The 27,036-nt window shown below is 47.8% G+C and overlaps 1 protein-coding gene across 6 annotated transcripts in view; it reads right to left on the reverse strand.

The window, feature by feature from the left end:
- Nav1 (neuron navigator 1) overlaps positions 1-27,036 on the reverse strand; it is a 204,140-nt gene that overhangs the window by 12,138 nt on the left and 164,966 nt on the right. For 2 of the 6 annotated variants that reach the window (XM_004670693.2, XM_045152042.1), the window contains 18 exons: positions 26,590-27,033; positions 26,045-26,086; positions 25,218-25,366; positions 23,313-23,483; positions 22,224-22,276; positions 21,264-21,287; positions 21,078-21,155; positions 17,643-17,726; positions 17,306-17,417; positions 9,317-9,438; positions 8,583-8,591; positions 4,272-4,468; positions 3,942-4,134; positions 3,683-3,851; positions 3,054-3,151; positions 2,494-2,589; positions 2,099-2,258; positions 1,071-1,306 (listed from right to left, as the gene is read on the reverse strand). In XM_004670693.2, the coding sequence (XP_004670750.2) occupies positions 1,071-1,306; positions 2,099-2,258; positions 2,494-2,589; positions 3,054-3,151; positions 3,683-3,851; positions 3,942-4,134; positions 4,272-4,468; positions 8,583-8,591; positions 9,317-9,438; positions 17,306-17,417; positions 17,643-17,726; positions 21,078-21,155; positions 21,264-21,287; positions 22,224-22,276; positions 23,313-23,483; positions 25,218-25,366; positions 26,045-26,086; positions 26,590-27,033 (2,437 nt within the window). The remainder of the gene's footprint in view (positions 1-1,070; positions 1,307-2,098; positions 2,259-2,493; positions 2,590-3,053; positions 3,152-3,682; positions 3,852-3,941; positions 4,135-4,271; positions 4,469-8,582; positions 8,592-9,316; positions 9,439-17,305; positions 17,418-17,642; positions 17,727-21,077; positions 21,156-21,263; positions 21,288-22,223; positions 22,277-23,312; positions 23,484-25,217; positions 25,367-26,044; positions 26,087-26,589; positions 27,034-27,036) is intronic. The other 4 variants (XM_045152013.1, XM_045152026.1, XM_045152035.1 and 1 more) reach the window with 4 other exon arrangements.

Genomic DNA, 27,036 nt, shown 5'->3' on the forward strand with positions numbered 1-27,036 from the left:
ACAGAGTTCCAGGTAAGCCTAGGCTAGAGTAAAACCCTACCTTAAAAAAAGCAGAAACAAGCCAGGTGTGGTGGCACATGCCTTTAATCCTAGCACTCGAGAGGCAGAGGTAGGAGGATCGCCATGAGTTCAAAGCCATCCTGAGACTACATAGTGAATCCCAGGTCAGCCTGGGCTAGTGTGAGACCCTACCTCAAAAAAACAGAAAAAAAGTAGAAACAAAGGCTGGAGAGATGGCTTAGTGGTTAAGGCACTTGCCTGCAAAGCCAAAGGACCCAGGTTCGATTCCCCAGGACCCATGTAAGCCAGATGCACAAGGTGATACAGGCGTCTGGAGCTCATTTGCAATAGCTACAGGCCCTGGCATGCCCATTCTCTCTATCTTCTTCTCTCTCTCTAATAAATAAATAAATTTTTTTTTCATTTATTAAAAAAAAGAAAAGTAGAAACAAGCCGGGTGTGGTGGTGCACGCCTTTAATCCCAGCACTTGAGAGGCAGAGAGGATTGCCTTGAGTTCAAAGCCACCCTGAGATTACATAGTGAATTCTAGGCTAGCCCGGGCTAGAGCAAAACCCTACTTTGGAAAAAAGAAAGGAAGGAAGGAAGGAAGGAGAGAAGGAAGGAAGGAAGGGAGGGAAAGACAACAATAACATAAAGAAGTTAAGGGCAAGTTGGGCCTGGTAATAAAGGCCTGTAATCCCAGCTCCTTGGAAGGCTTAGGCAGAACGACTGCAAATTCAAGGCCAGCCTAGGCAACTTAGTGAGACCCTGTCTCAAAATAAAAAGTAAAAAGAGGGCTGGGGAATGTAGCTCACTGACAGAGTGGTGCTCACCTAGCATGCATGAGGGGCATAGGTTTCACACCCAGCAACACACACACACACACACACACACACACACACACACACACACACGGGGGGGGGGTAGGTGAGAAGAAGAGGAGGGATCAACACTGGAGTGGGAAGGGTTAAGGCCGAGCCACGGAGAGGAATGATGGGCCAGGAGGGAACTCCGGGGGGAGGCTGCCACCTGCTCAAAGACTGGCAGGGGTCTCTCAGGAGGTAGCCACCTTGCAAGACTGCTGGTGCATGTTGAAGGTGCTGACGATGCCCTCAGTGACCTCCCGGCCAGAGCGCTCCACCAGGTACTCAGCCAGCCGATTGGTCAGGTAGGTCTTGCCCGTGCCGCTGGGGCCGGAGAGGACCAGGCGCCGGTGCTTCAGCAGGAGGCTTATGTAGTGCTGCATCATGGGCTTAGGGATGAGCGTCTCAAACACCAGGCTGTCGACGCACTTCTCCTTCAGACCTGAACCCCACCCCGAAAAAGCACACAAGTGTTGGACAGCCCTGAGGATAGCAAAAGGCCCAAAAGATCTTTTTGTTTGTTTGTTTTTGTTTCTTCGAGGTAGGGTCTTACTCTAGCCCAGGCTGACCTAGAACTTACTACGCATTCTCAGGGTGGTCTTGAACTCACTGCAGTCCTCCTACTGCTTTCTGGGTGCTGGGATTAAAGGTGTGCGCCACCACACCCAGCCCAAAAGATCTTTTCCTTCATTATCTATGAGCCCACAGCAGAAACTAAGAGCTACTCGCCTTATAATTAATTCCTCGGGAATCCCCCCTCTCCCCTAGTTTTGTGTTTTTTGTTTTTGAGGTAGTGTCTCTCTCTAGCTCAGGCTGAACTGAAATTCACTATTAAGTTTCAGGAGGGCCTCAAACTCACAGTGATCCTCCTACCTCTACTTCCTGAGTGTTGGGATTAAAGGCGTGGGCTACTATGCCTAATTACTGAGTCTCATTTTTTAAAAACTTATTAATTTTTTTTTATTAACAACTTCCATGATTGTAAACAATATCCCATGGTAATGCCCGACTGGGTCTCATTTTTAAGTGATATACTTTGAGCTACAGTGAGCAGAGGAGAGAACCCAGGCTTGGTAAAAACATCAAGACTGGGTCTTACTCATCCTTTGATCTCTCACATTACTCAAGTAACTTCCTGTTACAGTTCCTCAGTAATTTCTTATTGATGCAGTATTTGATGGTTCTTCTCCTGCCTTCAGGCTACATGACTTCACCCCAGGAGGCAAAGACTGACCTTTGAGGGAGACAGATATATTATTGACCCCTCGGCGGCAAGGAGGCATCTCTGGGGGCTCAGCATCCAACACTCGTTTCACATGGCTGAGGCTATAGCCATGGATGGATTCCGTGCTTAGTCCCAGGGTAGAGGCTGGGTCCATTTTAGAAATGTAGTCCTGACAGAAGAGATGGGGAGAGCAGGAAGACGGTGAGGGACACTGGCAGACGCAAACACAGTTGCAAGAGCCACGGGCAGGAATGACTGCTACAGGAAACAAGTCAGATGGAGAAGGAGAATGTGTACTTCTCCTGCTTTACCTTTCTCCACAAAGCACCAAAGGTCCCCAGGATCCCAGGGCTGAATATCCCTGAAGAGGGTGAGCAAACTTCGTGAGTAATGCATCCCTTTACCTTGAACACTTGGAAAACAGCTTCATCCAGCATCTTCCAGTCCACTTTGCCACTGACTTTGCTACATCCCAAGAAGAATTCCTGCTGCTTCAAGTCCTGTAAGGTTAAGGTTGAAATGAATCACGTGAGCCTCAGTGCAAATCACTCCAAGAAAGGGAAACTAGAAGGACTTTAGTTCAGTGATTATACCTTTGGGAGGGTTCAGAACCCTGATGTTCTTACATAAACATGACAATACAGGTGCTCCTCTATTTATGATAATCTTACAATGCGAAGACAAGATGGTGAGTTCAGAGTGCATTCAGCATACCTAACCTGTTAGACAACATGGCTCAGCAATGTAGCCTACAGGTCTGTGCAGCTGGCTAAAGCAATGGTTCACTGTCATCACCAGGTGTCTACAGCGCATCACCCAGCAGACTGCTAGCCCAGGAAAAGATCAGAATCCCAAATCTGAAGTAGTTTCTATTGAACACGGATTGCTTTTGCACCGATGCAAGCCGGGTACCCTATGTATTATGTTGGTTCCTATGCTGGCCTTTCTCCCAGGAGTTTCTTACCCCTTTGATGATGTGCTGGGGAGGCATCCGTACCACCACCCGAAGGGTCACTTCTTCCTTTGGACCACAGGTGCTGATGCCATCCATGGGGGATAGGTCTGCAAAGATTGAAAAGTCTAATTAGATATAGAGGCACCCACATCCTTAACCTAACCTTTGTAGTCCTAATCCTTTCTAAATAATCACTTCTCATTTATAATTAAGAAGAAACAGGGCTAGAGGGATGGCTTAGCGGTTAAGGCGTTTGCCTGCAAAGCCAAAGGACCCAGGTTCGATTCCCCAGGACCCAGGTTAGTCAGCTGCACAAAGGGGCAAACGTGTCTGGAGTTTGTTTGCAGTGGCTAGAGGCCCTGAAGCACCCTCTCTCTCTCTTTCTCTTTCTCTGTCAAATAAATAAATAAAATAAAAAATAAATGTTAAAAAAAGAAGAAGAAGCAGAGTCCCAAACTAAAAATTATATTAGAGCTTGAGATGTATAACCCCCAGTGTTCCCCAGCGCTGGCGTCCGCTTGGTTCCGCGGTATTATGTCCCTGGCCCGAGGAGGACAGAACAGAGCAAGTGCAGCCACAGCGCCACGGAAAAGGGCTCTTCCTTCTCTCCCATACACCGTCTTCTCCCGAACAGGCACCTGTGTCTGCGAGGCTGGGGCTGAAGGAGTGGGTGAGTGCAAGGCCCAGGGAGCGGCGGGGGGACGACAGGGCCGAAGATCCAGGGACCTGCCCTGGAGTGGAGCCTGAGGAGGGGCCGGGGGCAACCTTCAGCCGGTCATTCTCTGCTTTCAGCAGGTCCACCTCCAACTGCGGCAAGAAGAGACAGAGCAGGGTGGCACGGTGGCGCAGATGTCAGGGCGTGCTCTCCCCCTCCTGCAGCTCCTTCCCAACACTGACCTGCATATTATGCATGGTCTCTCGAAGCTGGTCTAGCTGATGGGCGGAGTTGAGGGCCTCTAAGCGGATGTCCGTAAGCTTCATCTCTTTCTCCCACAGCTCAGAGCGCAACTCAGATACCTCCTTTTTTTCTGGCTCCTCCTCCTCATTGGCTTGGAACAGTCTAGTGTTGGGGGCTGAGTGAGCAGGGCCCCTGTGAAGAAATGAGAATCAGCCTGGCTCCTGGAGAAACACTGGGCACCTGCTCACAGATAGCCGACCGCTATGTCAGAACGGGTCTCTGTGGGTCTTACATGCCCAGGGAGAGGTGGCAGTCTCTGCAGCACTTACTCAGTGACCTCAATGCCCACGGAGGATGAGTTGGAGGACTTGATGGAGGGTGATGCTGTCTCTGTGGAGCCATGCTGCAGTTTGGGGGACGAGGGGGCAGAGGAGTCAGGTGTAGCAATCTCCTCGATATCAGAGTATGAGGAGGCCGACTTGGGTCCCTTCTTTATACTGAAGGCTTTGTTGAAGGAGCTTCGAAGCTAGAAGAGAGCAGATCCCAGGGAGAGAGGTGTTAGGGCTCTATGCTGGGATGGGGTTTGGACTGGTTTTGGACTGGGACAGGGAATGTGGAGGCAGGGGATTTACTTGATATAATTAAGCACAGTCTATGAGGCATCACTAAATTCATGGCATGTAGCCAGAGGAAATTAGGACTGAGAGAAAGAGTGGAATACTTGGGTTTACTGCCGTAACAGGCTAGGGGACTTCGGGGTTTTCTCTTTCTCATGGGGGGAGCTGTGGCCCTGATGAGAACGGAGAGAACTTCCCAGAGGTCCATGGCACACTGTTCAGCAGTACAGTTCCATTTTCTCCAGCAGACTCATATCTAAGTATTCCAGAACCTCTCTTACTTTGAGTCTTGGGAAGTCACCCCTAACTCACTGTCCAATTATTAATCAACCCAAAACTGGCAATATGGTGCTATGGAGACCAATTAACCAAGTTTCATTTAGAAATTTTTTTTTTTTCAAGGTAGGGTTTCACTCTAGCCCAGGCTGACCTGGAATTCACTATGTAGTCTCAGGCTGGCCTTGAACTCACAGCGATCTCCCTACCTCGGCCTCCCGAGTGCTGAGATTAAAGGCGTGTGCTACCATGCCTGGCTTCATTTAGAACTTTTTGTGCCTACCATGTGACACAATTGTTAAAAAACCAGCCATCCAGATATAAGCTTTTTGTTTTTTGAGGGGGAGGAGGAGTTGTTTAAGACAGGGTATCATGTACCCCAGATGAGCAAGCTAGCCTCAGACTCACTATGTAGGTGACTGAATTCCTGGTTCTCCTGCCTCCACTTCCCACGCTGGGATTACAGGCATGCATCACCACACCTGGCTTTCAGCATGTTTCATCATGCCAAATGTCCCAGAATAAGGGGTGTTTCTCAGCATTTCTTAGACTATTTGGGGCATAATACTCTGAACATAGCTTGTTTGATTTTTGGTGCTGATGAGTTGGGTGTTAGGGATGTAGCTACAGATGCAAGACAGGGGCCTGACCCACACCCATTCACATGCATCCATAGAGCATGCACACACAGGGGCACGGACACTGAATGGCAGCAAGAGACAGAGAGTCAAGGAGGGGTCAAAGGCTGTAGGGGACAAAGGCAAACCAGATCTTTGGGACAGTAAGCGAAAAGAAAAGGAAACTGAGGATTTCCTTCCTAAGCACCTCTCCTAGAACATAGCAAGTCTCTTGGGAGGACGGTGGAGCTCATGTCTGGGCTGTGTGAGGCTTTCAGTGAAGACACAGGGCTGTGTGGGTATGAGGGAAAGAGTATACGGTGCAGTTGGCTAGGCCATGTTATCCTGGAGCAACCTCGGCTCAAATGTGCCCTGAAGTTCAGTTGTCTGTGGAGTTGAGGCTGAAGGCCTGAAGCTGATTTGCTGGACATTGCACATAGATACAAGACCTGGGGCTAGGATCCAGGCTTCCTAATTTTCAATTCACCGAAAGTACAATGTGCCCGGAGCTAAGCCCTCTGTAATCATTAAACTCCAAAGCAACAGTAGTGTTCGACGTGTCCTGCGATATTCCAAACCCAAGAACTGCCGGGAAATGTTTGTTCCATGGATAATGGTTCCGTGGTTGAGCCAGTTCAAGGAACAATGGATTAAGCTATGTGAATCAGGATTCTTTGCTGGGTGAGGGATGGAGGGTGTATCTTAGAACTTCTCCTGTGCAGTGTGCTCCATAGACAATGTGTGCTCCTCCAGTGCATCTGATAATGATATCACGTGTTAACACTATCTTTGTGTGTGTTCATGTGTGTGAGTGTGCATGTGTTATGGCATGTATGTTGAAGCCACAGAACAACCTCACGTGTTAGTCCTTGCCTTCCATCTCATTTGATCAGGGTCTTGGGTTGTTTACCACTGTGTTTGCCAGGCTGGCTGGCCTGGGAACTTCTGTGGGACTCTCGTGTCTTCACCTTCCTTGTCGCCATGGGCAAGCTGAGATTATAGATATAGGCACCAGGGACTGGCTTTATGTGGGTTCTGGGGATCTGAACTCAGAACTCAAGAACACACATTTCTATAGGTAGTGTTTTGTCTATCAAGCCATCTCTGCAGCCTAGTACCACTTTTTTTGGTTTTCTGAGGTAGGCTGACCTAGAATTCACTGTGTAGTCTTAGGGTGGCCTCGAATTCATGGTGATCCTCCCACCTCTGCCTCCCAAGTGCTGGGGTTAAAGGTGTGCGCCATCACTTTCGTTTTGTGCATTTCAAAGGATGAGCAATCTGCGGGACACGTATAAGGAAGCACTAATCTAAAAGAATCAGGTTTAAACCAGGCGTGGTGGTGCAGGCCTTTGATCCCAGCACTCAGGAGGCAGAGGTGGGAGAACCTCTGTGAGTTGGAGGGCAACCTGGGCTGGAGGGAGACCCCACCTCAAGAACAAAGCAAAATGAACGCGGCTTAGATGACTACTAGGCATCCCTACCCTGTACTCTATCTTACCCCACCAGGGCTCTGGTCAAGCTGATCCTCCAGCCTCCTTCACTTAAAAAAATTTTTTTTTAATTAATTTTATTTCAGAGAGAGAGAGAGACAGGCAGACAGACAGAATGGGCACGCCAGGGCCTTCAGCCGCTGTAAAAGAATGCCAGATGCATGTGCCACTTTGTACATCTGGCTTATGTGGGCCCTGAAGAATTGAACCTGGGTCCTTTGGCTTTGCAGGCAAACGCCTTAACATCTAAGCCATCTTTTCAGCCCCCAGATTCACTTTTGACTGGACGGTGTCTCTGCAGAAAGCATTCCAGCTCACTGCCACCTAGCTACCTATCCAAACCCCACTTCAGCTGACTTTTTCCTTCTTGGTGAGTCTCGCCTGCCCTGTAACTGTAGCTTCTGTTTTCTGTGAATGACTGTACTACTTCCTTCTTGCCTCAATAAATAGATTAGCGCTCATAGACTGTCACTAATTTTATTTATTTGCACGTGCAAGTGTGTGTGCATGGCCATGCCAAGGTCTTTTGTCGCTGCAATTGAATGCCTGCCTGGCTGGATCTATGTGGGTGGCTGGGGAATGGAACCCAGACTGGCCGACTTTGCAAGCAAGTGCCTTTAACTGTTGAGTCACCAGAACTTGTTATTTTAGTTTCATATGCATAAAATTTTGTCTCCCCAGAAACACTATATTTCTCTCTCTGTGTCTGATTTTTTTTTTTTTTCCTCCCTGAGGTAGGGTCTCGCTCTAGCTCATGCTGACCTGGAATTTACTATGTAATCTCAGGGTGGCCTTGAACTCACGGCAATCCTCCTACCTCTGCCTCCCAAGTGCTGAGATTAAAGGCATGCACCACCACGCCCGGCTCTTTCTCTGCGTTTTTAGAGACAGGGTCTCATTATGTAGTCCAGATTGGCTCAGAACTCACAACGTAAGTTCTGCCTCAGTATCCTGAGTGCTGGGATTACAGGTCTATGCCACAAGGCTGGTAGGCGTCTTATTGACTAGTATACTGGCTTCATTTTTTTTTTTCTTAACCTTGCACAATGTTGGGATAGGGTTAGAGTGGACCTCGGATGTCTGCTTTGGAATAGACTTTCTATTCTCCTTACATTGTTCTAGTCCCTGAAATACCTTTGGGAGCTCCATGGGGGGCTTTGGGGCAACCTGAATGTACCCTAGCCTGGCTATATCCCTTGCCTTTCTCTAGTTCTAGAGCAAAGCCCAAACTAAGCTCGCCTCTAAAATGTGTGATCCAGGAACCTTCATCCAGGGTTTCTCTTACATTTTAGGCTTCTAAGTTTAACCAAAATAAGAAGGCTCATTTTCTGGGTCAGAGGAGTCCAATGTGTGTGTGTGTTTTTTAATTATAATAGGCCAATTTTGGAACAGGGGAAGATGGTAGGCAATAGATTTGGGTTTGTTAGGTTTTCCCATTTGACCCCTAAGCAGACCTCTCCTCTGTCCTCATGAAGGGCAGTTGTGGATGGACCATGCAGTGGGGTGAGTGAGGAACTTTGGGGCAGCTGCTGCTGTTAGTGCTGAGTGTCCATTGTTTTAGAGGATGGAGTTGCTCTGGAAACAGGGAAGGTGTAGCAAAGGGAAAGAGAAAGTCAGGGCAGAGGAACTGGGTCTCTTACCTCATAGACCTGGAAAAAAAATAGGGATTTGAAGTCATCATTTTGAAGGGAAAAAAAGGAAAGAAAAAAAAAGAGGAGGAAGAAGAAGCAATACTTAATCACTCATTTCACACAGCCGGCTCCTCTCAGGTTACGACCGCCTGTGGCTACTCCTCCCTAACAAGGGACATTTCCCTTTCCACAGTTGGCCAGAGCAGCTAAGACTACCCTAGACCTGCCTAAAGAATTTCAGAAAGGTCATTCAAGGTCAGTTTAGGGTTATGGGATTCAGGGTATAGGGGGCAATATATATGAAAAACCCACCTCCAGACCAGGCAAGGGTAATACAAGCAGTGATTTTGAAGCGAAAGGGAAGTTTTGCAAATAATCCTCCAAATTGGAAGAATCACCTCCAGGAGCTTGTAGAATGAACCACTTTGTCTATAAAAATCTCTCCATAGTGAGGAGGAACTCATGGTAGTTCCATTCTGGTTATTTCTTCAGCAACTTTTATGGCCAAATACACTTAATCTCATCAGTATGGAGAGCCCCAGGAAAGCATGTTGTTAATGGCTGCAGGCAGCCTGGCCCAGGCTCAGCGGTTGGGGCAATGGGAGAATCCAAGCAGAGGTCAAACCGAGGCTTGTGCTAGAAGGGACCTCCTCTTAGTTAATCCTGGAGGATCTGGTCCCTAGGCTAAGGTGGAGGTAGTCCACTCCGGCGCTATGTAGCTCAGCTGCCCAACTTTCACCTACCCAACTCTTCTTCTTCTTCTTCTTGGCATCAGCATCCTTGCTGCTGCCAATGCTGGAGTGGCTGGTGATGCTGTTGAGGCTGGAGATGCTGTCTGAGGAGTTTTGTCTCTTGATCCGGAGTTCTAAGGGCCAAGAACAAGAGCGGAAACCACAGAGGTACATTTAGAGAAGACGCGGGAATTGAGGGGAGTCTAGATGCAGAAGAGGGAGCTAGCCAGTTTCTGCTTACACATTGCTTATTTTTGGATATTTTTTTTGGGAGGGTTGAGGTAGGGTCTCACTCTATCCTAGGCTGACCTGGAATTCACAATGAAATCACTATGTAGTTTCAGGGTGGCCTCGAACTCACAGAGATCCTCCTACCTCTGTCTCCCGAGTGCTGGGATTAAAGGTGTGTGCCACCACACCTGGCTATTTTTGGGATTATTTATTCAACAAACATGTATGAAGTGACAAACATGCTTCAACATAGAACAAACCATTAAAGGTAAAAAATAAGAAACAAGCTGGGTGTGGTGGTACACGCCTTTAATCCCAGCACTTAGGAGGCAGAAGTAGGAGGATCGCTGTGAGTTCGAGGCCACCCTGAAACTACATAGTGAATTCCAGGTTAACCTGGACTAGAGTGAGACCCTACCTCCAAAAGAAAGAAAGGGAGAAAGAAAGAAAGAAAGAAAGAAAGAAAGAAAGAAAGAAAGAAAGAAAGAAAGAAAGAAAGAAAGGAGGGGGGAGGGAGGGAGGGAGGAAGGAAGGAAGGAAGGAAGGAAGGAAGGAAGGAAGGAAGGAAGGAAGGAAGGAAGGAAGGAAGGAAGGAAGAAAGAAAGAAAAACAAACCAGAGGTGGCAAAAGTAATAAATGCAACTTGAATAGGTCTTGAAAGGGCTTAATTGAAGCAGACATGACCCTGTCATATGTGCACTTTTTTTTTTAAAAGACAATATCTCACTATGTAGCTCAGGTTTGCCTTAAGCCTGAGATAATTCACTCAGCTTTGCTTCCTGAGTGCTGGGATTACAGGCATGAGCCACTACATCTACATCTGGCTTTTTTTTTTTTTTGAGATGGGTTTCATTATGTAGCCCAGGCTGGTGTGGAACTCACTATATAGTCCAGGCTAGCCTCAAACTTGTGGCAGTCCTCATGTCTCAACCTCTCAAGTGCTAGGGTTATAGCACGTGAGCCACCACATCTAGCCGCCATACTATATTTCGTGACTCTCCAGCTATACTTGGCTGCCTTGGGGTCCAAGACCAAATGTAAGCATTTAGCCTGAATAAGTTTTGGTTTTTCTCATCTGATGGGTAGGAAAACCAGCTCTCTTGAAAGGTCTGCGATGGCACAAAAGTGAGCTGCTATTTTAAAAGTGGAGGATAAAAGGTAATAAAGGAGATGTTTGCAAACTGAGAGAGCAGATGCTTCGGATGCGAACACTGGGAGATGCACTTAGGATGGAGAAAAGAACACGCCAAGTCCCTGGCTTTCCTGCAAGGAGCTGCCAGCAGGCAATGTGGACACAGTGAAGGCACCACATGGCTTGGTGACTAGCTTCAATTGTTCTAGAAACAAGAGCTACAAAGAGAAATGTGGTTCTTTCCCCACTCTCTCCATGACTGGCAATGGGTTTCTCCCTGCTCTCTCCCTAGTTCCCTCCCTCTTTTTCCCTTTCTCCTTCCCTGGCACATATTCTAGTGATGCATTCCAGTCCCTTAGGTGTGCTAGGCAAGTGTCCTACCACTGAGCTGTATCCCTTCTGGTTCTTTTAAAATATCTGTAAGGGGGGCTGGGGAGCTTGCTCAGTGGTTAAAAGCACTTGCTTGCAAAACCTGCTAGCCCAGGTTCAATTTCCCACACAAAGCCAGATGTACAGAGTGGCACGTGCATCTGGAGTTCATTTGCACTGTCAAGAGGCTCTGGTGTGCCCGTACTCTCTATCACTCTCTGCTCACAAATAGATAACATTAAAAACAAAACAGGGCTGGAGACATGGCTTGGCAGTTAAGGTGCTTGCCTACAAAGCCTAAGGACCTATGTTCCATCTCTCACCAGATCCCACATAAGCCAGATGCATAAAGGTGAGTCAAGTGCAAGGTTCCATATGCCCATTAGGTGGTGCAAGCGCCTGGAGGTCTATTGCAGTGGCTGAGGCCCTGGCATGCCAATTACCCATCCATCTATCTATTTATCTATCTATCATCTATCTATCTGCCTATCTTTCATCTATGTATCTAAAAACAAAACAAAACAAAAAACCCAATAACAACAAAAAAGAAAAGAAAACAAAACACCTCTGTAAGGTCTCTGTCTCTCTATGATCACAAATATGTAAAATTAAAAAACATGCCGGGCATGGTGGCACATGCCTTTAATCCCAGCATTCAAGAGGCAGAGGTAGGAGGATCACTGTGAGTTTGAGGCCAGCCTGAGACTATATAGTAAATTTCAGGTCAGCCTGGGCTAAGGTGAAACCCTACATCAAAACAAACAGGGCTGGAGAGGTGGCTTTGAGGTTAAGGTGCTTGCCTACAAAGCCAAAGGACCTCGGTTCAACTCTCCAGGACCCACGTAAGCCAGACGCACCAGGTGGTACACACATCTGGAGTTCATTTGCAGTGGCTAGAAGCCCTGGCATTCCCATTCTCTCTTTCTCCTTCTCTCAAATAAATAAATAAATAAATAAACAAAATATTTAAAAAAAAACAGAAACAAATAACAACAACAACAAAAAACCAAATCTCAGGCATGGTAACACACACCTATAATGCTAGCAAGAGTAACATGAATTTGAGGCCACCCTTGGCTATATAGGGAGACTCTGTCTTAAAAAAAAAAAAAAAAAAAAAAAAAACAGAAGAAAATTCTTAAGAGAATATGCTGAATTAATAAAAACACTTCCTCATTTTTATAAAAATGGACGTGTGACTATATGGATACCAGTACTTACCTCCAGTGAGTAGAACTGGGAGGACTGGCTTAGGGAGAGCCTTACATCCACCACAGACCTTCAGTCTCGTTTATCCCTGAGACCAGAAAACTTTAAAAAGTGTATTTTTTCATTGGCAAGAAGAGAGATACAGAGAGAGACTATGGGCATACCAGGGCCGTTAACCACTGCAAACACACTCCAGATGCATACACCACTTTGTGTATATGGCTTTACATGGGTACTGGGGAATTGAACCTGGGCCATTAGGCTTTACAAGCAAGTGCCTTAAAACTGCTGAGCCACCTCTCCAGCCATGCAGATGTTTTAAAAAAAATATTTCATTTATTTGAGAGAGAGAGAGAAAGAGACAGAGAGAGAGAGAGGATGGGCATACCAGCTCTTCCAGCCACTGCAAAGGAACTCCAGACACATGGGCTACCTTGTGCATCTGGCTTATATGGATACTGGGGAATTGAACCTGGGTCCTTAGGCTTCATAGGCAAGTGCGTTAACTGCTAAGCCATCTCTCCAGTCCCAGAAAACTTTTTTTTTTTTTTGAAACGGGGTTTCACCATATAGTTAAGGTTGGTCTGGAACTCTAGCTCAGGCTGGCCTTGAATGTGAGATATTCCTGCCTCAGCCTCCTGAGTGCTGGGGTTATAGGTATGCATCACCATACCCTGCTTGTCAAATTAGTAATCATGACTATGTGCTACTAAAACTTTATTTATAAACAGTGAGCTGGGTATGGTGGCGCACACTTTTAATCCCGGTACTTGGGAGGCAGAGGTAGGAGGATTACCGAGAGTTCGAGGCCAGCCTGAGACTACATAATGAATTCCAGGTCAGCCTGGGCTAGAGTGAAACCTACTTTGAAAAACAAACAAATAAAACAAAATAAAAGGGCTAAAGGGCTAAGGATTTGAACAGACATTTCTCTGCCACAACATACAACTAGCAAATAAAAACAGTGCTCAGGCTGGAGAAATGGCTTAGTGGTTAAGGTGCTTGCCTGCAAAGCCAAAGGATCTTGGTTTGATTCCCCAGGACCCACATAAGCCAGATGCACAAGGTGGTGCAGGCACATGGAGTTTGTTTGCAGTGGCTGAAAGCCCTGGCGTGCCCATTCTCTCCCCCCCCTCCCTGTCTCTTTCCCTCTCTCAAGTAAATAAATAAAAATAAAATAATAAAGTGTAATAAAAAATAAATAAATAAAAACGGTGCTGTATAGCTTTAGCTACCAGGAAAACTAAAATGAAAACTACAATGAGGGCTGGAGAGATGGCTTAGCGGTTAAGCGCTTGCCTGTGAAGCCTAAGGACCCCGGTTCGAGGCTCGGTTCCCCAGGTCCCACGTTAGCCAGATGCACAAGGGGGCGCACGCGTCTAGAGCTCGTTTGCAGAGGCTGGAAGCCCTGGCGCGCCCATTCTCTCTCTCTCCCTCTGTCTGTCTTTCTCTCTCTGTCTGTCGCTCTCAAAAAAAAAAAAAAAAAAATCCAATGAGGTGCTACTTCACAACCACTAGGATGGTTAGAACAACAATGCAATGGTTGCAAGGACGTAGAGAAATTCGTCTTCATTCACGATCAGCAGAAATGTGACATGGTGCAGCTACTTTAGAAAACAGCTTGATTGATTTCTCAAAAAGTCAAGGAGAATCATCACATGAGCAGTGCTGCTCATAGGTATACGCCCAAGGAAACCGGAAATACAGATTTACATAAAAACTGGTATGTGAATATTTATACCAACATTATTTATAATCCATAATGTGCAAAAAGGGAACACAACTTAATGTCTGTCAGTTGATGAATGGATACACAGAATGTGAAATATTTCACACAGGGGAATACTGAAAATGTTTTCCTAAGTTAAAAAAAGTCAGACACAAAAGACCACATATCATGATTCCATTTATATTAAATGTCAAGAATAGGCAAATCCATAGAAGATAGATTAATGAGTGCTAGAGACATGACTCAGCAGTTAAAGGCACTTGCTTACAAAGCCTTACAGCCTTCATTCAATTCCCCAGCACCCAGGCAAAGCCAGAGGTACAATATGGCACATTCTCTCTCTCTCTCTCTTCTTGCAAATAAATAAATATTATTTATGAAAGAAAATAGATTACAAGGTCACTGGCTCGTGCTCCCAGTCTTGGCCTGCCTGCCCCCTGCCCTTGCACCCCTCCCTGTGGAAGCAGGCCCCTGCTGTGTCTGTGAGCCCCAACCCTCCAGAAAATAGATTCATGGTTACTAGGGTCTGGGAGAAGAGAATAGGGAATAGCTACTAAAGGGAATGGGGTGTCTCTTTAATTTGTTCTTGTGTATGTGTTGGGGGGGAATGAACCTCTGGATGTATACGGGCTAGGCCAGTGCTTTACCACTGAACTAAACCACTAGTTCCTTAACAATCTTTTATTTTTTTGTTTTTAAATATATTTTATTTATTTATTTGAGTGAGAAAGGGGCAGAAAAAGAGAGAATGGGTGAACCAGGGCCTCCAGCTACTGCAAACAAACCCAGTGTGCCCCCTTGTGCATCAGGCTTACGTGGGTCCTTGGGAATCGAACCGGGATCCTTTGGCTTTGCAGGCAAACGCCTTAACTGCTAAGCCACTTCTCCAGCCCAATCTTTTAAACACGCTAGAAGGCACTGAATTTGTATACTTTCTGTAAATTTTGTGACTCATATCTAAATTTAAACAAAAAAAAATGAAAGGTTATAGAAGCTATAGGATAGATATAATCCCAAGGGGGGAAAAAAAAAAGAGACATAAGGAAAGAAAGAATGCCCTCCCTCAAAAGCAAATAAAAAAAGAAAGAAAAAGAAGCTCGGTGTGGTGACACACATCTTTAATCCCAGCACACGGGAGGCCCGGATAGGATCGCTCTGAGTTCGAGGCCAGCCTGAGACTACAGAGTGAGTTTAGGTCAACCAAGGCTAGAGTGAAACCCTACCTCAAAAAAGAAAAAAGAAAAACGGACTGGTGCTTTAGGGAACATTACATTTGAGGAGGTTCCATGAAGCATTCTGAGCAAGGGGAAGAAACAAGTGGAAATGCGGCGCAGAAGCAGGAGCGGGCGGTGGCTGTGTACACCTTCAGTCCCAGCGCCAGGGAGGCTGAGGAGGGAGGAGCTCAGGGAGGCCCAGACCGGCCTGCGCCTGCAGAGAACGAGACCCTGCCTTGAAACAAGCAAGTAACAAAACAAACAAACAAACAAACAAAAGACGCTGGGGAAGATTTAATGAAGAAAATAGATGTTAACAGGGTAAAATCTTGGAGGATGAACTCTCTCTCCCTCTCTCTCTGTGTGTATAGGAGCAGCATTTCCCCCCTTTACAGTAGGGTCTCTCCATGTAGCTGTATGTAGTCTAGAATGGCCTTGAACCTGTGAGCCTCCTAACTCAGCCTCCCAAATACAGGCATGTGCCACCATGCCTGTCAAGAGCAGAACAGTTTGAGTACCTATGACATTTCCAGATATGTGTGGTGAGTGTTAAATCATTGTCTGATTTAGACAACAAATTTCTGGATAGGGGCTATTTCCATTTCATAGAAGCCAAATAAAATAAATACTAAAACTGCTAAGCTGACCTGAGCGAAAGTGACTTTGGTAGCATGATGGTGACAAGCATAATTCTAGTAGGATTAGTGGGCAGGGAAGGGAAGAGAAGTGGGCAGGGAAGGTTGACTGTGTATGAAGGAAAGAACAAAGGCTACTCAGAAAGGATAGAGTTGATTCATATCTTTTTTTTCCCTAGCAGTTTTATATAGGAAAAGAGTGAAGAGAGATTAAAAGATCATGACCTAGGGATACAGCTCAGTGGTAGATTGTTTGCCTGGCATGTTCTATGCCCTAGGTTCAATTCCCAATACTGCAAAAAAGCAAAGAAAATAAAAAGAGGTCAGGGATAGAGAGATGGCTTAGTAGTTAAGGTACTTGCCTGTGACGCCCAAGAACACATGTTTGAATCTCCAGGTCCCACGTAACAAGATGTACAGTGACACAAGTGTGCAATGTCACACATGCACACAAGGGGCCGTACACAACCAGAGTTCATTCATAGTAGCTGAAAGGCCCTGGCACACCCATTCTCTCCCTCTCTCTCTCTCTCTCAAAAAAGATCTCTCTCTCTCTTTCAGAAAAGAGGCCAGTCAAAGAGAAAGTGGGGGGAGATAAGAAAAAATTGCTAGAAGGAGCACACCAAAACATTAGGCAAGGGGCTTGGCTACAGGGGATAGCTCCTTCCAACAAAATGGGAGAAAAATAAGGATCCAATCAAATAAAATAAGTTGGTGGAATGGGGAATAATCAATGGATTCTCACTTGAAAAATGTTCATTTTTCTCAACTAGGTTGGTGAGGAATATTTTCACAGTGAGACATGACATTGATGTCAGTGGGATAAGGAGGCAAGACAAGTGGAGAAAAGCCAACTATGGACAAAAGCATGTGCGTGCGTGGTGTGTTGCTGGGAACAGAATCCAAGGTCTTATGCAAGTGCTTTGCAACTGAGCTGTGCTCCTAGCCCATAGCTCACAGGTTTTTGTGGCATCAACTACCAGCCACCTTCACTTTCTGCAGCAAAGCTTGACTGATTGCTAAATGCCAAGGCCACCTTTCCATGGAGCTCCATGTGACCTATGTATCTTTGGTTGTCTCATTTGAATTGCAGATTGCACCATCCTTGGAGAGGTCAAGTGAAGATCAAATAAGATTATGCACACGTGTGCAGACCAACAACACATGTGTGTAAAAATGTAAGGTGCTATTTTCAAATTGCTTTTGACAAGTCTTTGGTTCTGTACTAAAAAGAGAGTGCTCACGGGGATTACGGTTCCCTGGCTGTCCTTGGCTGCAGTGGAGATGGGGGTCATACCCTTGGTGTTTCCTCACTGGACAGTCCAGACACCACACTCAAGGGTACCTATAGTCCCATCTTTTCTAGAAATTTGATATGAAAGTTGGCACATTGTAGGCCCACATAAAAACCTGTAATAATCTTAATTTTATCCACCCCTGTTCTCTTCCATTTCCCCAGCCTGTGGCTGATGTCCTTCCTACCTTTGGGTGTAGCATCCGAGGCATTCAGGGCTCCCTGAATGACTGCCTGGGCCTCGGAGTTCTTTTTCTTCAGAAAGTCTATCGTTTCTCGCAAATCCAGCAGCTCAGTGTCCTGAGAGAGAGAGACAGTAGGGCCATTCGTTGTGCATAGTAGGGTTACTTACAATGAACCAGGTCCTGGAGTTCCAGTCTGAGGAACATGGTAACATTTTATTGACAGGCAGGTTGATAATCAGGGTGACAGGGCAGGAGGAAATGGCACCGTTGATGGAGAGGGTGAAGGCGAGGCTGTGGCCCTGGCCTGTGTGTCTAGAACCCACCACCCCAGGCCTCTCACCTTCTCCTCAGCTGTCTCGGCCAGGTGCCGCAGGCGGGATGTCATATTCACCAGGCTTTGCTCGAAAGCAGCCACTAGGTTAGCCTGATACAAACACAGAAAGAGGATCTGAAGTTATTTGTGTCTGGATAAAAAGGAAATAACCAACCACGTGTGAGTAGTGCTACCAGATTTTCCGTGTCTCCGAGCTGACCAATGCCAACAAACACTTTTGGTGGTTATGAGGATTGATTTCCCTAAGCAGACGAGGCAGAATCAAACAGATTTCCTCACGAGCACCAGCTTCTTGAGTAACAAAGACAGCAAGAAAGCAGGAAGGCTTTACAGGTTCTTAAAAACTGAAGATCTTGTTCTTCTCATCTACCAAAGGTGGGACAGTCCATGGGTTCAAAGCAACAGGTGAGTTCTATGCAGGCTTGCGGGGAGAGCCACAGCTGCAGAAGCTACTACTGTGGCTTCACTCCAATGTGTAGGCGGGAACCCATGGGACCCAATTATGGTGGTATCTCTTTGGTTCATCTCTTGCGCCTCCACTCCCTTATTCTTTTTTTTTTATTTATTTTATTTTATTTTTTATTTATTTTATGATTCGTTCATTTTCATTTATTTGAGAGTGACAGAGACAGAAAGAGAGATAGAGAATGGGCATGTCAGGGCTTCCAGCCATTGCAAACGAACTCCAGACGCACGCGTCCCCTTGTGCATGGGTCCTGGAGAATTGAGCCTCGAACTGGGGTCCTTAGGCTTCACGGGCAAGCGCTTAACCACTAAGCCATCTCTTCAGCCCTCCACTCCCTTATTCTTAACTCCTTGCTTTTGGAGGGCTTCTGGCAGGGCCGGAAAGACATTCCACAACTTGGCCACTAGGTGTCACGTCTGCCTCGTGAGGGACATTGGATTCCACAGGGCCCTCTGGAGAGGCAGGCTAGGGAAAGGTGCCAAGCCGTGCGAAGGCCATGTGGAGTGTGGTTTGATCTCTAGATGGCCAACTGGCAGCAAGATGTACAGGGAAAGTGAGGGAATGAGGTATGGGAGCAGAGAAGGGAACCTGAAGACAAAGGAACAGTCTTCACTAGAGCACCTAAGCAAGAGGGGACCTGCAAGAAGCTCTGTGACACATTCGCACTGCTTCCTGTTGCCTTAGAATGCTGCTTCCTCCTTGTTGGGTCAATTCTAGTTTTCACCCAGTGCCCTTGAAACATGTTTGGAGCATATTACTGATGGCCCATAGCTAGAAGCCTTAAACTCACACTGTGTAGCCTAGGCAGGTCTTGAACTTGCAATACTCCTACCTCAGCCTCCAGAATACCTGGGATTATCTACTCTCCTAGGTCTGGCTCTCAAGTCTTCTTGTTTACTTCTCTATGTACAATCAAGTAGGCAGGCAACTTGAAGTCCTTGGAAATCTAGTCAAGAGCACTGAGAGCCACTGGCTTTCTTGTTCATGTCTGTATGGACCTATCCTACTTCTTATCTTCCCCCATAATCTGAAGGTTCCCTTAATCCCAGCCTCATTCTAGGCCTTAACAGCACCCCAGGCCAGTTGGTGCTGCTGTGAAGAGTCCAGCCTTGGAAGGGTACACTGGCCTGGACCCCTCCCTGGCCAGGGTGTGTCAGCTTGGATAGTCTATTCGACATGGCAAAAATTTGGTCTTAGCATCAGGGGTCCCTTAAGAGAGCTGTGGGATTGTCCCAGAGTCTTGGCAGCACATCTGCTTGAGGGTAGGGCTCTGACCCTTGGCAAAAATTTGTTTCTAGATTCAAAACTCACCAGGTCTGGGTGTTGTGTTTGTTCTCTGTTAGCCAAATGGAACTTCCTGTTCTAAGAAAAATCACCCTCTAAATTCATTTGCTTGGCTTTGGCCCAGCCTTGACAACTCGATGGCTGACAGATTGCAGTGTCAATGAATCAGACATAACAACGTCCTCTGCCTCCTCGGCGCCTCTCTCCTCCAGCATCTCCCAGACATGAATTTCCTGGGGTGTGCAGGACGTGACCCAGGCCACTGGCCTTGATGGGTGTGGTGTAGGATGATTCTTCTTTCTGTTGCAATTCTTATGGGCCCCCAAGAGTCTGAAGATTGATATGAGCTTCAAAGAAGCCAGTCAGCATAGGATTTATGAATTAGAGATTTGAGAAAAGAGAATAAAGATAATAACCATCGTGAGAAGCGGCTGTTGATGAAACATATGGGAAACATGCAAAATCTTGGGAGACATTCTACCTGACTGTAAGGGATAGACCCCAGGCCTGACAGCTGGGCTCCCTAGAGAGGAAGGGAAGAGAGAAAACCAGAAACTACTGCGGAAATTACAGACGTGGTTACTTTTGTGCAAACACTTGGAAAGCTCCTGTAGATCCGGCTCAGCTGTTGTTTACAGCTTGGGGGAAAATGGGCTCTTATGCTCTCTGCTTGCAATTGGGTCACAGGGGAGAAAACTACCCATAGCCAAGTTATATGAGGTGGCTTTATTTCTTCCCATCTCCCAGAGCAGAAAAGCCAAGGCCTACAGGAAGGCAGTGACTCTAAATGGATGTACTAGGGGCAGGCAGAAGGCAGAAACATAGAATGCTGGGTCCGAAGGTAAAGCTCAGACAGTTTTTACCATGTGCCCAAGGAGACCATGCTAGGCATGGCTGGCTGTGAACCAAGGAGTTAGCTGGAATGAGCTTTTAACTGGCATCAAGGTCACTAGAGAGAATTCTAATAACCAATTCTGTACCTGTTCGTTTATGGGGCATGAACCAGTGGACACATCCTGAGGTAATGGGAAAGAGTTCCAAGGTCATAGGAAGTATAACCCACAACTATTTTCGTTCATGGCCAATGGCAAGGTTGTTTCTGCCTGCCTGCAGAAGCACTGGTAATCTCTCTAGAAAGGTTGAAGACCACCAGACATCATCTCACCCATAACCCTTTGTTATTACAGGGAAAAGGGTCCTTTATTTAATTTTTTTTAGACAAGCCCAGTGGACTGGCCTTTTTTTTTTTTTAATGTGAGACAGCGAGAGTAAGAGTGAACGAGAGAGAGAGAGAGAGAGAGAGAGGGAGAGGGAGAGAGAATTGGCACATTAGGGCCGCCAACCACTTTACAGAAACACTTTACAGAACTTTTATGAACTCCAGGCGCATGTTCCACCTTGTGCACATGTGTGCGTCACCTTGTGCATCTGGCTTACGTGGGACCTGGAGAGTTGAGCATGAGTCCTTAGGCTTCACAGGCAAACGCCTTAACAGCTAAGCCCTCTCTCCAGCCCACAAGCGGTCCTTTGTGAAGGCTCAGAGAAAGTGAAAGACAGCCCCTGGATCGTTTGTTGTGAAGAAGACCTGCTCCCTGGAGGTCTAAGCCCAGGGAAGATAGTCAGATAACTTCTCGTCCCTGTCAGGATGGATCTAAGAACGGTTCCAGTTTTCCCCCACTTCTGTTACTCACATTTGCGGACAGCTGAGATGTCAGGGTGGCCACTTTCTCTTGGGATGATTCCAGTTCCCTACGAAGCTTCCGAATTTGCTGAAAAAGGAAGGGAAAGATAAACCACCGGCGGCAGAAGTAGCAGACTTGGGAGGAAAGTGGGGTGCGATGGTGTTAATAAGCAGACGCAAGGGCTTTGTACCCTACCTCGGACTGCATCCTCTCCTCAGCCTGAAGAAGGGAGCACAGAAAGAGAGAAAAAGAAAAAGCAGGTGGTTACTATGGAGGTGCAGAAGCCAGGCCTGAGTGTGCCAGGGCCAAGACATGAAGAAGCGTGATTGAGAAGTGCAGAGGTGAATCCCCTGTCTCCTGGCCCCGGCTCCTTGCAGGATTTGGCTCAGACCTACACTTGAGTTGAAATAACAGGTTTCTCTAGTATTTATCTGTAGCCAACCTTGTTACTGCCAAGAAGGCTGAGGAATGAGATGGTTGGACTGAAAATGAACTTTTATTGCTAGCAACCTGAAGGAGGAATGAATTAGAGGCCTAACAAACCTAAGAATTAAAGGATCCCGAAAGCCAAATGCTATGTGTGGTAAGCCACAGTAAACACTGGGTAAATTCTGGATGTTATAGGGCTTAGAAACCTACCTATGTCACCTTGCCATAAGCATTTCCCACTTACTCTGGTGGGGAGAGGGCTCTCAATGGAAGAGATTCTCAGTGGTTTAAAGGTGCTTGCTTGCTTGCCAAGCCTGACCCCCCCCAGGTCCGATTCCCCAGCGCCCACATAAAGCCAGATGCACCAAGTGGCGCATGTGTCTGGAGGTCACCTGCAGCGGCAGGAGGCCCTGGCGGGCCCATATCAACTTTCTTCCTGTCTGCCTCTTTATCTCTGTCTCAAATAAACAGAATGAAACAAGACACAAAAAGGGAACGGAGAACATCAGAAGTGTTCAGGAAATTAGTGGTGAGGCCCAAAACACCACTGAGGACCTGAGGCGCCCGGAGAATTCTAAGCTCTAGGTGCCTCGTCCCACACCTGCTCTGGGCTCATCAGCTGTAACGCGGCAGTGGCCCTTCTCCACCCGGTCACCCAGCCAGGGCAGGATGGAGGGAGAGTGGAACGGTAGGGGAGAGGGGCAGAAGGGACATTAACGCTCTTACTGAGGAGTAGGTGGAGGAGGCGCTGGAGGCCAGGGACAGCACCGAGCCGTGAACTGAAAGAGAAGGAAAGCACACAATGTTAGCAGGAGGCTCCGAGACCTAAGGGTTCCTAGGAGGAGCCCTAAGGCAGGAGCTAAACAAACAGAAGGAACAGCACAGGGCACCCGGTTGGTATGTCGACAGCCCACAGCAGGTACGTATCCGAGGAGACAGTCGGGGATGGAGTCAGCCTCCCCTCTCATATACATTCTCTCACAGCCTGGGCCTGGGGGTCCCTTGCTCAGCCTGCTTGAGAAGCACAGGGGTCCAGAGAGAGGGAAAGGACATTTTCGTGGACAGTCGTCATCTGGTTTGCCCAGTCAGGAAAGTACTTTTAGAGGCAGAAGTTTCTCGTCAGAGCTGCTCAAAACCAATACTCCAATTCCGTCTGTGCCTCCTCTTCTCGGCCCAGGGCACTAGCATAGGGACCACTCAGGTGAAGAAAAAAAACATTATCTAGGTGGGGAATACTCATTTTGATTATTGGACAAGAGCCCACTGCAAGAACTAAAGAATGCCTGCCAGGAATGCATCCCGAGAATAATAATGGAGGTGTAAGTGAACCCCACGGCCTGGTTTTCCATTAACACCGAGATCACCATCAACAACCAGATGGCCTTCCTAGAAACGAGCCTTTGCCATACTCTGGAAAGAGCACTGAGACGCCTAATTCTTTGTACAATGTTGAGAGCTACCGTTATGTCCTTGTGTCTTTTCTGAGAGGCTATGGAGAGGAGGACAGACGCTCTGGACCTCAGAGCACCCTGAGGTGTACCACTTAATTCTTCCACATCTCAAGTTCCCTCCCCTGGCCCCCATGGCTGAGGCTCCATCCCAAAGTCCCAGTGCTGGGTGGGTACCACCCAAGGTTTCTGGGCCCCCAGACCCTGCAAAGGTATGGGAAGACAGAACTGAAATGGCCCGAGTCGATGTCCTGTGGATTTACATATGTGTGTGTGGTGGTGGCAGTGGTGGCAGTGGAGGTGGTGGTGGGTGAGGGCACCCAGCAGAGCTGGAATGAGCGTGAACCGCGCTAGCGTGAAGTCTCACCATCATCCGTGGGGTCTCGGAAGGATCCTGACCGAATCATTCCCTTGGGTCTCTCGGCCAGGGACAGGGTGCTCCCCATTTGGGAGCCGCTGTACAGCTCGCAGGCCGCCTCGTGGGTGGGGATGCTGTTGGAGCGAGTGATTCTTGGCGTGGTGGCCGCAGTGGGACTCACTGGAAGGACAGAGGGAGGAGGGACGGGAGAGGGAGGGGGAGGCGGGAGAAGAGGCAGGGCCATCAGCTCTCTGGTCCCTTGAGGTGGGGGTGGAGCACCAGGAGCATAGAGGCAGAGGGGGGCAGGGGAGGAGAGGAAGGGGCGGGTGGGGCAGTGGGAGTGTGCAAGCAGCTGGAGGTTAGGAGTGGGCCCCGCCTGAGAAGGCCGAGCCTTAATGGAGAAGGACCCCACTGTCTAGAATACGGCACTCCTTCCCTAAACCTGGCCTGCCTTGGAGTTGTTGCTTTTGAAGGTTAGGCTGGGGGCCTGGCAGCTTTCCCGAAACCTTCACATCACAAGGATGTGCTGATGAAAATGGGATGTGTGGTTCTCCAAAACTTAACTCGAAGCTTTGGTGGACTGAGAACTCCAGCCAAGACTCAGTTCCAAATGATGAAATAGACCCAGCTATAGAGAAGGGGACCAGGCTGTGGGATCCAATGGGCTCAACATTATGGAAAGCAGCGAGTCTCCCTGCAATGCAGTGCAACCCTAAGTCACGTTCAGTCACCTCTAAAGCTGAACTACGGCCCTGCCTGCCCAGCATTTCCCTGAAATGAAGTGAGACAGAGACAGAGCAGGTAAAAGCGTCAGGTAAGCTTGCGGAATCCGTTTGGAAGCTGGGCTCTGCTGACCCCTGACACCTGTCTCTATACTTCTGCCTCCACATGCCTCTCTGGAAAGACCTGCCCACAAGATTGCACATCTGTTTTGGCCCCGTTGAACCCACAGGGTGATTATTATTTAGCCTAGTTCCCCATTCTACAGCAGGCAACACGGATGCCTTGCCTCTTCTTTGGTTCTCAGTGGAGATGAAAATCAAGCTGGCCCCATCCTCCGTTGGATAGGCCTGCAGAGGGCAGGTGACCTTTCCTTAGGCACAAATGACCCTGAGTCCTAACCATTCCTCAAATCTCTGACAGTCATTGCATGAGCAAGTGGTAAGTCCTTGTCATAGGTTATCTGCTTTCTTTCACTCAGCTGCAAGAAGAGATGGATGTAGAGAGATCAAGCAAGCAAAAACAGGCCTACCCCAGCCTTGTCCTAAAGAGATTCCTATGAGGCCAGTCCTGGCACAGTGCTTCCCAGAACCACAACTGGCATGCTCTTGTGCTGGGGCCAGGCCCTCCTCCTGAGACCTGTCCCCCCCCACCACCACCCTGTTTCTGAGTCATGGAGCCTCTTCCTTCTCCCAGCTTTCCCTTCTCCTCAGCCTTTAGAGAGGGTGTGGCTAGGGCATGTCTTAGTCAGCCCTACCTTGAGGGCTAGGATGGCCCTCGTTGCGCCAGAGCAGTTGGGAAACCTGGACCTTAGGAGACAGATCCCATTCTTTTCAATCAACAACTCTTCCCTGCTTGCTGCCCACCAGCCCCGCGATAGGACTGTCCTCTCAGCTGGCCCTGGCAGTACTAAGTAAGTGCCCATGATGGTACCTTACTAGCACCTCAACATGACATCTGGGCCTTGGTTTATGTCTTTGCCAAGCCATCATTCAGACTTTGATATGAGCCCAGAAGAAAAAATTTCAGTGTAGAACCTTGGAACACTGTCTTCACCCTTTAGTTTGGGTTGGTAAACTGAGGTACCACGGAGCAACCCAATATAGCATGAGATGAAACCCCATGCCCAGCTGCCTGGCCTTACTCTTACCCCTGCTCTATCCCACACCACAGTGAGTGACCGCCATCACTGACCTATGTTGGTAAGCTGGCCCTTTGTGCTCAAGGACATGGAGAGTGGAGGAGGGGACGGCAGCTCGGCTTGGTCGTCAGATTCCGGCAGCCCACCAATGGTGTGGGAATGCCGCCTCTCCTTGGTCTCCTCCTGGGACTGAAGCTGGTACCTGCGGAACAGCAGGGGAACTCAGTCTAGGCCGCCACAAAGCAACACCCGAGTCTTAACTGTGGGGGAGGGGGTGCATGAGCCAGGCTGGAGCCTGGAGATTCCGAAAGCAGGACAGGGAAGAGATCAAACAGGGCTGCCTGACACGGGGCAGGAGGTGGCGACTCAGCTCTGTTCCATGGCAGCTCCAGATGGGGGATGGGAAGGATGGAGGAGGCCTTGGAACTTCTTCCCCACACACTCAGGGCAGAGCTGTATGACTCCATGTTGCAAGCTTTCGGGTCACAGGAGTCCCCATCTACCTGAATAACTCAGTGCCATCCCAACAGAGGGGGTCAGGCATGTCAGGTTCCTTGCCTTATCCGAGTGGCCTCAGAAGCACAGAGGGGACACTAAAGTGAGGGCGTTTAGCAGGGCAGAAGTGGCACAGGCTGGTACAGGTGAGTGCATGATTCTCATGTAGGAACTCATTTCTCCTGTTACCCAAGAAGTTCGTGTGCTGTAAAAGCTGACTCATATGATGGGAAGCTTGCGCAGGGCTTTGGGTAGCATTTTTTACAGGAACACATACAAATGATTTGCCAAAAAGGCCACTAAATTCATGCATAGGGCCTGTGACAGATCAGGCTGGGGCTAGGAACACCAAATACCGGCAAGAAGAAAGTAATTTAAGGGTTACCTGAGCCCTTTCTTGGGAAGGGTGTTTCGATCCCTCTGATTACTGTGAAGGAGAGAGAAAAGAGAGAGGAAGGGATGAGTCCACCTTAGAAATTATAGTTTGGGATCATAGGTGTGGAGGGCACAGTCTCTGGAGTCAGGACATCAACCTAGGAGATTGCTTTATCACCATAAAAAGATGGTGACAACCAAATTCTTGGCTTATGGTTTGAGAAATGTATATGAAATATTAAATGTTTTTCTATTATTAGTGAGTCACATAAATGATCATATTATACCAGGTTAAAACCAGGGCAAGACATAATGAAAATGGTTTTAGATGATAGATAAATGCTAACTATGAGATCTTTAAATGTATTCTTAAAGCTTTCTGCATATTGTTTTCCTCAGGTATAAGATGAAAATAAAACAAAACACCCTACTTTTTTCACAGAGCTATATGTGAAAGTTTTTTGGAAAGTTACAAAGTGGCCATGATATATAAGATGGTTTTGCTAATGACCAAACGAGTCTGAGGCAGGCGCAGCTCCGTTTCCTTCCACCTACCTGTCCAACTGTCCAGTCCTGGGGCTTCCACTCCAGGGCAGCTCTTCTGTCTCTTCCTCTGAGGGGGCAGCAGGGGCAGCAGGTGGGGTGGGGACGGGGGAACTGCTGGGGAAGGCACTGGGCAGGCTCATTGGCATCTGGAGGGACTCCATGCTCCTGTGCAGGCCTGAGAGTTTGGGGTACATGCGGGTCTCCTTCGCAACACTGAAACCACTCATTAACTCCAGGCCCTGAGAGAAGCTAGCTGAGTTAATATTGAGGATGGGTGCTGGACTGGGGGTGAAGCAAGAAGGGAGAGGGCCCCCAGTTGCTGAGCTGGTCGTATGCAGATCTGGGATCTTTGAAGCGTGGGCATCGCTGGATGATGGTAGATCCAGACTGTTGGAGTTGACCTTGTCTAGATTGGCTAGTGAGGGAGGCTTGACAAAGCTCTTAGCTGTAGCCCTG

Source organism: Jaculus jaculus, chromosome 1, assembly GCF_020740685.1.
Source record: "Jaculus jaculus isolate mJacJac1 chromosome 1, mJacJac1.mat.Y.cur, whole genome shotgun sequence".
In the NCBI taxonomy this organism is placed as follows: domain Eukaryota; kingdom Metazoa; phylum Chordata; class Mammalia; order Rodentia; family Dipodidae; genus Jaculus; species Jaculus jaculus.